Here is a 12,130-nt window from a genome sequence, read left to right as displayed (position 1 = left end):
TATCTTTTGCATTGTTTTAAAAAATCCAACAAACAATAATTAGTGGAATAATTGATAGTTTAATTAGATAATTAGATTTCTAATTAATTAATTTTTTTTTTTTTGAATATAGGTGTAAATTGCAAATATTAAGTCAATGGAAAAAATACCTCCTTGAATATATTGTGTAATTCGGAAGCATTCATTGAATACAACAAATTTCTAAATAATTCCACTTACTGTAGGCGCCAAGCCAATGCAATGCAATGAGCATTGAGTTGTAATAACTGCAGCATATATTTAACATTTTTATGTGCCAATTTTTAAAGATACGGTGCTTGAATCCAAAGTACTGGTAAAAATCATTTTCAGGATTTTTATCATTATCTCCTGGTATAATTTCAATAAATCCTGTGCTCATGAATTCTAGCTTAAAAAAATCATTTAAAAGTAGTAGTCTCAAAAAATCCTCCCCAAGAAAGCTATATACATAGTTAAGATAGTACGAGCTCCTTATTTTCATTCATTTGTACATAGTGATTCTCATGTATTTTGTAAAAATCGCAGTTTTACATATAATAGGTACACAATAATTTTATAATATTGTGAGAATTTGTAGAATCAGCCATCGGTCTAAGACTTGTGGTATTTACACGTGTCACATGAAATTGTGACAAAATTCAATACATGTGCGTGATTGACTATCCTCAATCGCGTATAAAGGGTGGGTCGTTTTAATCTATAATGACTAATAAGATCGTTTTGTAGTTAGCCAATCAAAAAATATGTTGAAATATTTTATCATTTAGCCTTTGCATCGATTTCAGGAATATCGAACAGAACCTACATTTTTAAAAAGGTGAGTAAAAGGTATGTGTATTAAATTATTGAGAAGTATAATGAGTCAATGGTGGAGTAGTGGCGAGCACAGTCGCTACCGGTTACAGAATACCTCGGTTCGTATCTAGCAATTTTCCAGATTAATTTTTAATTAAATAAGTAATTATGCCGACAGAAAGTTAAATTTTTTAGAAAATTTTTATGAGAAACAAAATCGACAAATAAGTACGAGAGCGTGGTATATTTTATGTTATTTTAAGTCCCACCCCCTGGCAGAAGAGTGATTTATGGCATAAGTAGGAAAGTGGGACTAACATAATTAATTTTTTTTGTTTTCTCCTATTCAAAATCTTATAAATTTCATTTAACAAGAATAAAAAATATTGGCATGTACAAACAAAAAAGCAAGCAAAAAGCTCCGCGATCTTAGCACTTCATGTGCGGAATTTCGATTGACCAATTATACCATCTGAAAGGTCAGAAATTGGTCATAAAAGGTCAGTTGGTCTCATTAATTGGTCAGCATCAGAACATTTTTTATTAAAGATTGAAAAAACTCCACCTATGCGCGATCGGGAAGCATTCGCTGATAATTAATTGGTCAGCTAATATAAATAATTGGTCGGTTTAATTTTATATTCAAAAAATAATATAATTTCGAAAAAATTTTCAATTTTTTCAACATTTGTACTAGGAGAACATAAGTGGGAATTAGTAGTTCCTGATAAGGAGAAAGGTGAGTAAGTGTTTTCACCCCGAAAGCCTATAATTTTATTTTGGCAGAAAGTTATTGGTCTGCCCACTAGAGGTCACACTCACCAAACACGGGTGTGCAGACCACTAACTTTCTGACTTACGAGGTGACAACAATTACCTTGCTATCAGGTACTACTTATTCCGTCCGTCCTTGATGTTCTCTTAGTAGAAATGTGAAAAAAATTGAAGTTTTTGAACGAAAAAAAACTAATTTTTTCATCATTTACTAGGCAAACATGCTGTGGTGGAAATTTGAAAAAAAATGAAAATAAAAATCAGATTTTGCTTAAAAGATTTAATGAACTTTTTTAATATATGTCCTCACCTAGTTTCGAACCAAGGGACTATTTATTCGAAGTCAGATACGCTAACCATTATACCATTAGGGCTCTGTTATCCGTATTAATAAATAATTATATTCATATTTTCGACTTTCTTAAATTATAACAAAAAGTAAAACTCATTTTCGGAAAATTTTGAGTAGTATTATTACAAAAAAAAATGGCAAACGAAGTTTGAAATACTTACCTATCGTGAAGTTCGAAATACTTACCTATTTTTAACTGAAATAATATTGTATAGCTACAGAGAGATGGGGAAAAATAAAATAAAAACAGGGTTTGAGTTTTCAACTTTATTTAAATGAAATCAAAATACATAAAAACTATTTACGAATTACTTGCACATAATTCCATATAATTAATTTCATCTTAAAAAAATTTTTTTGCATCAACTTTTTTTTTACAAACCAAATACCACACAAAAATAAAATGAAAATCCAAAAAGAATATTACGTATTTACAATCCAACTTCTTTATCTCACCTATATTTTATAAGAATTTGTTTGTGCCTTTACTAAAAAAAAATTAATTAGTTAATTAATAATTTTGTTCTGAAAGGAAAAATGGGATAGAATAAAATAAAACAAAATTTTAAATATATAACGATATTTATTTATTTATATTAATTTGAAAACGTTATCCCGAAAATTGATTTTTTACTATATAAAATAACCATTATTATTATTCATTCAAATTTTTTATAGGTGACATATGTACAAATATATATAATACAAGTGAAAACAAACAATTGACTGAGTTAATTGTTGAAATACCATGCATAGTCAGTGTTGATTTATTTATCACATTACACATACAAACATGTGACACATACATAACTGATAATCAAGTATAGTACCTATTATAAAATTTCCGCCTAATTGGCGCCCTCACGAGTAAACAGTGATGTTTATGAAAAAAAATTTTACATTTAAACTTTTGTTCTATCTCTAACGGTTTACAAGATGACCTCACTTTTGAACCTATGATGCTCATTTACGAACTTGACCTCACTTTTTACGTCCTGAGTACGCTGTAAAAATTTCAGCTCGATATCTTTTTTCGTTTTTGAGTTATCGTGTCCACAGACGGACGGATGGACGGACGGACAACCGGAAATGGACTAATTAGGTGATTTTACGAACACCTATGACAAAATTTTTATACTGACATCATTATTTTTAAGCCTTACAAACTTGGGACTAAACTTAATATACTATGTATATTTCATATATACATGGTATAAAAAGAGTGAAAAATTTAAATAAAAGGAAAAATTCATTTTTTTAAAAGTAAAAAATTATAAAAAAAATATTTCCCCTACTCTGGTTTATAGTGAAGAGCTGTGCGTAAGTACTCACTGCCCTGATAAAACCATCCGGCTCAAACATGCGCGTTACGACAGAGACAACTTTTTTAATTTTTTTTAATATTAAATTAAACTGACCAATTATTTATATTAGCTGACCAATTATCAGCGAATGCTTCCCGATCGCGCATAGGTGGAGTTTTTTATTTTTTCTGCGAATGAGGTGCTAAACTTATTAATTGACCTTGAAAAACTTTAATCTTTAATAAAAAATTTTCTGATGCTGACCAATTAATGAGACCAACTGACCTTTTATGACCAATTTCTGACCTTTCAGATGGTATAATTGGTCAATCGAAATTCCGCACATGAGGTGCTAAGATCGCGGAGCTCAAGCAAAATAAGTATTTTTTTAACATTTTGTAATAGGCGAATATGTTATAAAAAAGTGGGATAAAATATATAACATGTTCTCCTGTTAACGAGCGATTTTTTAATTTTAAAATTAAAAATTTTAGTATTTTGTAATAGGAGAATATGAGTGAGATAGACTATTTGACATGTTCTCCTATTAAAAAGTTTCAAATTTAGCGTAACCCAGCTATTTTTGTGCAAATTTTTTTAATATTTTGTAACAGAAGAACATGATTTTAAATGATTTATTTATGATTATTTAAATTCCCACCTCCTGACAGAAGGTGATTTATGACATATGTATAATTGACATTTATAGCAAGAGGGCGGGTTTTATAGATAATTTAAACTATAAAAGGAGTAGAAAATTTAAACATCAGGAAAAATTCATTTAATTTAAAAGTAAAAATATTAACCACACCAGGATACGAATCAGCGCACCTTGGTTTCATAGGCAAGTGCTGTATCCACACAAACACCCGGCTTACTTACAAGATTATAATTAACTTAATGCATACTTACCTTTACTAAATAATTAATTAATTGATAATTTTGTGGGGGGCCAACTTACGTTAGCTTCAAATTAGCTTTAGAGCGATCATTGTTTATACAAAAGTGGTCCTACCTACTAGCTGCCTTGTTTTAGACATAAAAACAATTTAATATGCATATTTTACTTATTTTTTATCTAATCTCTTTAGTTAATATAAAACAATACATAATGTAATTAATTAATGATAATTACCACTTAAACATTTTGATTTGATCTTATTAGATGAAAACAACAGAAAAACAAAACCTTTGAACATTCATTTTACCAATTAATGCGGATATATCTGGTTTATAATTTCAATAGAAAATAATTTTCGCATTTAAATATCTACCTATATAACAATGAACGCAAAGCTTCATTTTAAGGAGGGGATTATTGCAGGGAAAACGTAAATAACACTCGTAAATAATTTTATCAAAATATTTTGTACTAAAATTTACAAAATATAAATATTATTTTAATTTATTATAAATTAATTTCTACATAAAAACATTTCGAAAAAACTCATCAATTTAGGTACAACGGCAAATTCAATGAAACTCAGGTCTAATATTCATTGAAATAGGTAATAGCTCGTTGGATTCGGAATGATGTCTACAAAAATGTACCGGAAGCTGAAAATAGGTCTTCGTGCGACAAAAAGGAGCACTCATGTCATACTAAATAACTATTTTAAGGTATTAAATATTAAGTTAACAATTTAAAAGAAATTATGGTGTATTCTGAACACTTTAAAGTATTCACTACCGTTGGAAATTTATGTTAATGTTAACTTTTCAATTTTGTTAACAAAAAGAACTTTAAAAAAAATATTATAAACAAAGCATTAAAATTTTTTAAACGTTATTAACATGATCATGTTAAGTATATACACAAGAAAAGCTCCATGGAGCCGAAAAATTTAACGCAATTATTTAAACATTTTTTTTTTAGTTTACAATGAAAACGAAAGTTCGAGAAAATTTTGTTAATATCTTAAGATAAATTTCCACCGATAATAAACTTTTTAAAGTGTTATTATTACCTCTATATTTCACCAATTTGAATTGTTGGATAGACTATTTGGGGAGAAAAAAACATTTCCTCTTAGATAGGAGAGTTTATTTAATTTAATTCGGGTCTTTCAAATTTAAGCGGTTACCTATTATTATTGCCGAGATTATATTTCTTAAATACCTTAATTGAGTGAGAATTTCGAAAAAAATATAAAATATTGTTCAGATCTATAAAAATAAATATACACTAATTTTTTTAAACTTAGCAAAATAAACCAATAAACCAATTCTTCAATTAAATAACAATTCAATAAATTTTGCAGGTACGGGCATTTTTGTGTCGCGATTCCATAAAATATCTAAAGGACCATGGCACACACAGCGACTTTTGCCGCCGCGGCTTTTTATCACTGTTTCTCATTGAGAAGCTTGCACCATTTTACTCTCTATACCAGTTTATATGTTCTTGTTACATGTGTTCTCATAAATTAGATTTAGTCAAATTTTCAGAGTGTTTTTGCTCAATATGCATGCTCCTTTTTAATTGAATTCACTATTGTCGAAACGATGATAACGATAAAAACATTATTGTGTGTAGGAACACTGGCCTTAAGAAACGCTAAAATTTAAATCCACTCTATCCAAACTCTTTTAGCAAACTGAAAATTTCACCAATAGACAAAAGCTTTTAATTTATATATATAAAAAAGTAGTTATCAATATTAATATAATATCGATAACACCAATATTGATAAATAAACCAGTTCTGATATCATAGATAAATAAATATATGTAGGACGCGGTCTTAAAATTTTTCCAGGTTTTTAATCACATTTACATTAAATCTGGATGGATCTAAAGCTTCCTGACGTTTACGTACATTACGTGTAAATAATGTGAGGACAGTACCAATCATCAATAAACCTGCCATGGTCATATTGACACAAAAATCATTCGTCTTGTGCAGCATATCTGAAAATATAAATGTAAAAATTCCTCCTGCTGTTGAAGACATCCCAATTAATAAACCAGCTGAATTAAATTCATTTTCAGGATATGTTAATTCAACGCCTGTTTCGTATCCCACAACTAAGTAACCACTTACGAAAGTTCTAGAATTTAAAATTAAAATTTTTATTACAAATGAATAGTTTTAACGATTTAAACGCCAACGTACCCAAAAATACAAGCTGATAAATAAATAAATAATTTAGTTTCAGACATAACTGCAAAAGTAAATGCCAACATTCCGACCACCGACATGAAGTAGACAGCGGATGTAACTTCCCTAAAATAAAATAAAATCGCAATTAATTATTTAACTTACTTGAGTTTAAAAATTAAATTTTCAGTTAGTTGGGATTCATTTAAACCGAATACGAAAGACAATTTGTTTGGAAAAGCGAGGGAAAATAAATGAATAAGGGGTTTCAGAAGACTCGAATTTCAAGTTTTTTTCAAGTAGTTCAAAATAGCGCTAAGAAGATTCGGACAGAACCGTTTTTCCGAAAATCCTCAGAGAAATAAATTCAAAATCAAAAAGTTGCAAATGAATACACTGATTATCTGAGCTAACTGTGAACTATTTTTCAGTTGAAATGTACAGTTCTGGCTTCTAAAGTACAGTTCTGGTGTTATATCAAGTACCTTGCACTTTGTAAAGTCTCATTACTACTAAAACTGCATCTTTTGGGCATCTATTATCCAAAGTAATAGATGCCCAAAGCAATTTTTGACGCTTTTATCCAAAAATTGTACAAGATAAAAGATTTGAGGAATAATAATAATTGTAAATTTCTTATATCGTTAAGTATTGGAGTATTTCGAGAAGATGATTATTCCGGAAAATAAATAATACTTACTTAAATTTTTTAGTCTTGTCTAAAATCATTCCAAAAACAACTGAGCTCACACTTCCAGACGCAACAAATATAACTCCGATACGACCAGCAAATTGTTCGCATTTCTTTTAAAAATAAAATAGTTTTAATAACGATAACACTTTAAACTTCTAAAGAAAAAAAATTTTGTGTATAATAAATTCAACGTACATCTTCAAAATGTTCCACAAAAATTGGATTTAATAACGTATTTATGGTATTATATATTCCAATGCTTATGGAATAAGCACAAAGCAGCATTACAAAAGGTTTATTTGTTAATAATTTTTTAAAAGATTCAATAGGGTTAGAATATTCTTGTTTTTTTAATTTTTGAGCTTCGCTTGGAGCTGTTGGTGGTTCTTCTTCAAAAACTGAAAATAATAAATTCATTTAACGTGACTATAGTAGCAGATTCATTTAATCTTTTCTCCTCGATATCTTCGAGGAGGGATATCTTCTTAATCGGCGTGTTTTTACTCCAAACAAATTTTCCTCGATATCTAAATCGACGTGTTTTTACTCCAAACAATAATCGCAAGTCAAGAGTTATTAAGGGTGGATACTTTTGAAATGAACACACTGTATAGGTAATAAAAGAGGTTTGTATAAGCTTTGGTCGTTATATATAGACTATGGGAGGGCAGATTTTGATTTTTTATACTCTTTATGACTTAACAAAAAAGGTATGTTCCGAAGTGAGACGGAATGATATACTGTATGTATGGTACGAAGTGAGATGTTTGATACTCCTTGAGAGTATCTGTTTCTACCTGTAGAGCTGAGTTATTCTAAAGTCTAAAGCGTGCATGGGCAAACGTGGCTTAAAGTGACACTCATACGAGTAAGACAGAGAGACAACATTTTTTTTCTATCTGTCTCAGTTTCTCTTATAGAGAAACTGAGATAGGTAGACGAGTCGTATACCCGTCTCGCTTCCTCCTCTATGAGCCATGCGGTCTTGGATAAAGGAACAAAAAATAATGTTTATGGCACCCAATAAAGTTATAACAATGGTGGCTTTAACTTAAAATAATTCGCCCAAGTCTGCTCTAAAAAGTAACCATTGGCCACGAGTGTTATAGACGATATGTGTCGACTATAATTCCAATTAACATTGGTTGCTATAGCTGAATCGTTATAGCCGATATTGTATTTTGCCCAAGACTTCTATTTCAGAATATAACAACTTGATACAAAGACGTTATAATATTTCAATATAAAATACTTACACAAAATAGCTATTATTAAATTTATTGTAGTATATACGGCAACAAGCAAAAATAACTTGAATAAATCACTTCCAATATCATCTTTATTTTTATGATTTCGAACAATAATAGGTGTCAAAAAAAACCCGGTTGCTTCGCCTAATTGTGCACCAAATACACCAATTGTACATGCTGTACTCATTTGACTTGCATCAAACCAAATTCCAGCTAATTTTGCTGGTAAGCTCAATATAAATAATTGTGATACAGCCAGTATTGTTTGACCAGTTAATCCAATATAAAATCCATTGGGGGTTGCAGAAAAAACTTTTAACCATGACCCAATAAAATTACCACTTGCTGCTACTAGTAATACAAAACGCACACCCTGTTCGGTTAAAATATATAAGTTTATAAGAAATTTAATAAATCGGCGTTAATTTTGGATTTTTATGAAAAAGTATGATTTTTGAATACTTTGAGTTGCCTACATATTCGTATTTCAAAACTATTAGACATAATTCCCGTCTTAGATTTAGTTGAAATATATTTTTTTGAAAAGTAACAATTTCGCTGGCTGAGAGTAAATTGTGCACTTTTTACACAAAGATAATAAAAGCAAGTAAAGATTTCTTGAGTTAACGATCTCAATTCTTAATATTCAATAAAATATAGCATTTGACTTCTTAAAAATTAAAATATCAGATGAAAATATTGTCTTATATCTAAGTATTTACTTGCTGCCTTAAGAACAAAATTTCCTACTACATAGAACGTTTTATCCAATTTTTTATTTATTTCTAAATAAATTTCACGGTAAATTATATATTTTAGTACAAAAACAGAAACCTGAATATTTCGAAAAACTATTTTTTTAGTAATCGAAACTTGACTATACGATAGATAGAGACTTAAACTATTATAAAAAAATTATCTTTCCTTATGATATAATATTTTTTAATTAACATTAAATCAATTGCTTAATTTTCAACTTGATTTATTAGAATGATAAGGAATACAAAAGATTTGTATGTGTTTTACACAAACAAAAAGGTTTTCTTGTTTCAAGCAAAAAACTTTTAGATATTTTTCTACCCTCAGCTAAAATTTTTCTCGCTCCAAGTACATTTTTGTAACCCTCTAAATATTCTTGGTTCATGATAAAATTCCTTAAATCAAGAAATTCTTCTTTTTTTTTAGAACAACACTGTAGTACAGTAAAAGATGTTACAAAAATCGGCTGATACAGGAAAATGAAAGAAACCGCTCACATTTTGGTAAAACCTCATGGAAAGTGTTTCTATGGTGTCAATTATCATTAGCCTAACGCATAAGTTAGTGACGCAAGTGTTTCTATTTGTTAATAAACAATAAATTTTTAATTGAATGAAACGATCAATATTAAACTTCTCTTAAAAAATTAGTAAGTAGGCAACTTGTATGACGTAAATGTTATGTGTTGCCAAGTTGCCTATTTATTAATTTTGTATGTCAACTTTAAAATTAACCGTTTCATTGAATAAACTATTTATTGTTTATTAACAAATAGAAACATTTGCGCCAATAACTCATCAAATTTTCTTTCTTTATTTTTTATTAGAAACATTTACTGTACTACTGTTTAAAAAATTTCTACGGAAATCAAAATTTGTGTCAAATTCTAAGCAAAGCTCCCTTACACCACTATCAAGCATTTTCAGTTTTGTATCGTTATTACGTATTTAGTTATCAAAATTGAAGAAAATTATATTTGCATAAAAATTTCTTAAAATTTGATTACAAAATCAACGGATACAAACTTTCTTCTTGGAAGATATAATAATTATATTTCATTTATATTGAATCTATTCAGTTTTCGTATTCCAGATATATAGAGGCAACAGCAAAAAACGATTTACCTTTTTGTCGATTACATAAGACGCTGGTAGAATTAATGGCAAATATGCGATTAAATACACTACAGACGTCATATTAACCATTGTCGGATCCACATTGTAAAATTTTTCAATAATATTTGCAATAATTGTATATTGAACCCAATGCACTGAATTAATGAAATATATTGTAAAAAAAATGAATATCATAAACCATCGCCGCTTATAAACACGATACGCTTCAGGTTTTGATTTTTCTGAAACACCAAACGATGTTTTACGCACAGTCATTTCGGTAATAAATGTTTAAAATGATTGTTAAATATTAAATAAAATAAGTTTGTTGATGTTCTTGCATTTAACTAAAATAAACTTGTTTGTAAACTGTTATTATTTAAATTTACATTAATTACTTTTCAATGATAAAATATATGCGATTAATTAAAGAAAATTAGTTATCAATAGATTCCATCATAATACATTAATCTTACTTATTTCAAGTTCCGTATAAGTGTCTCGTGATTACCTAAATGGTTTATATATCCGAATGGTAGCCTACACGAAAATACTGAAAAATAGATTGAATAGTATAATAGAGTCTAAATGTCCGAGCGGTCTAAGGCGCTAGTCTTAGAAAGTTGGACTATTTAGACTTAGGTTGCGTGTTCGAATCCAGGCAGCGGCAGCAGCGGCAGTGTGAACAATTTATAATTAATGTGAGTGCAGAACGAAGTAACCGACTCCACCCTCATCAAAAATGTAATTGTAAATGTGTTTGTAATGGAATTAATATAGATTAACAAATAATGATGTGGGTGGCCTCTACGATAAGGCATGCGTCACAAAACGGAGGTTAAACCCCCCATTATTATTTACATAGAATAGTTATGTAAATTTCTTTTATACGAATGCCCGAATGGAGAAGTATTTTCAGTGCAAAACACTGCCTAATTCCGTTTCTCAAGAAATCATATAATTTGCTTAGCCAAAATTTGAGTAAAAAATTTGCAGAGTATACCTACTCAAAGTATATAGGTACCTACTATTTAATCCATTTTTACTTTTGACAGGGAAACCTTAAGATAATTGCAATTTGGAACGGTAGTTATGAAACATTGTTTAACATTTAATCTTTTAATCTGATTTCTTTTAATCTATAAATTGGTTAATCTTTGGTGCATATTACTTCTAATAAAATATCAAAATAGTTTTGAGTTCAACTAAGCTATTAATAAATTTTATCTAATCTAAAAAATATAACAAAATTGATCGTAATCTACCTAGAATAAGCAATTTTATGAAGCTATTCATCATTGAATTCACAATTGCGTGTAGATACTAAAAAAATTGCACTAAATTAATATAATCTTTTGTAAAAAATATTTTGCAGCAATCAAGTAACTTAAGGTATTTCCAACCAGTTCCTATGCTTAAACAGTGGTAAAACCCACTTTTTGACAGAATTGAACGGATAACTTTTTTGACAGACTAAGAATCGGGCTTATTATTAAATCCCAAAGTTTCAACAATATTGACCGTTTAAAGGGAATTTTTTTATATCTTAAAAATAGCTGGGAGGTCCTCAGGGAGGACAGTGAATTTTACATGCCTTGACTCTCGAAATCTCTAACTTTGCAGCTGATTACCTCGCGATCTAAACAGCCAACAATTCTGCAACTTGGAGATCCAACAGCTAAGTTAGAGAAAAAAATAGACCAAATCTGTCGACAAGTGCTTTCATGTTGGAAATACTTTAATAAATAAATAAGTCTATAATATTTGAAAGTCATTTTAGTATGGATGTAAAGCTGTTCTTAAGGTCGCCCCTACAATTTTTTGTGTACGAAAATATTTATAGGCGGAAGGATTTCAAGGATATTCAATACGAATAATTGAATAAAAATCCAAAAATGATTTTATATACTACACACGATAAATCAGGATGTCCGTCTTCCAGCAACGAATATCATATTCTTTGACG

At 29.1% G+C, this 12,130-nt stretch overlaps 1 protein-coding gene across 1 annotated transcript; it reads right to left on the bottom strand.

The window, feature by feature from the left end:
• Positions 1-5,989: 5,989 nt before the first annotated feature.
• On the bottom strand, positions 5,990-10,440 carry LOC123292807 (uncharacterized MFS-type transporter C09D4.1-like). Its single transcript, XM_044873521.1, has 6 exons — positions 10,174-10,440; positions 8,366-8,663; positions 7,236-7,438; positions 7,047-7,150; positions 6,362-6,472; positions 5,990-6,296 (listed from the first exon to the last, which is right to left on the bottom strand). The coding sequence occupies exons 1-6, from the start codon at positions 10,438-10,440 to the stop codon at positions 5,990-5,992; spliced, it is 1,290 nt and encodes a 429-aa protein (XP_044729456.1).
• Positions 10,441-12,130: the final 1,690 nt, after the last annotated feature.

The sequence above is a fragment of the Chrysoperla carnea genome, chromosome 2 (assembly GCF_905475395.1).
Source record: "Chrysoperla carnea chromosome 2, inChrCarn1.1, whole genome shotgun sequence".
In the NCBI taxonomy this organism is placed as follows: Eukaryota; Metazoa; Arthropoda; class Insecta; order Neuroptera; family Chrysopidae; genus Chrysoperla; species Chrysoperla carnea.
This window is presented reverse-complemented; position numbering and strand designations above follow the sequence as displayed.

Bases quoted from the DNA above. Each gene is read 5' to 3' on its own strand.
- LOC123292807 (XM_044873521.1), bottom strand. From the start codon at position 10,440: ATGACTGTGCGTAAAACATCGTTTGGTGTTTCAGAAAAATCAAAACCT. The intron at 7,439-8,365 runs GTGATTTATTCA...TATTATTTTCAG, and splicing joins AAATAAAGATGATATTGGAA to TTTTTGAAGAAGAACCACCA. The intron at 6,473-7,046 runs GTAAGTATTATT...ATTTTATTTTAG, and splicing joins GACAAGACTAAAAAATTTAA to GGAAGTTACATCCGCTGTCT.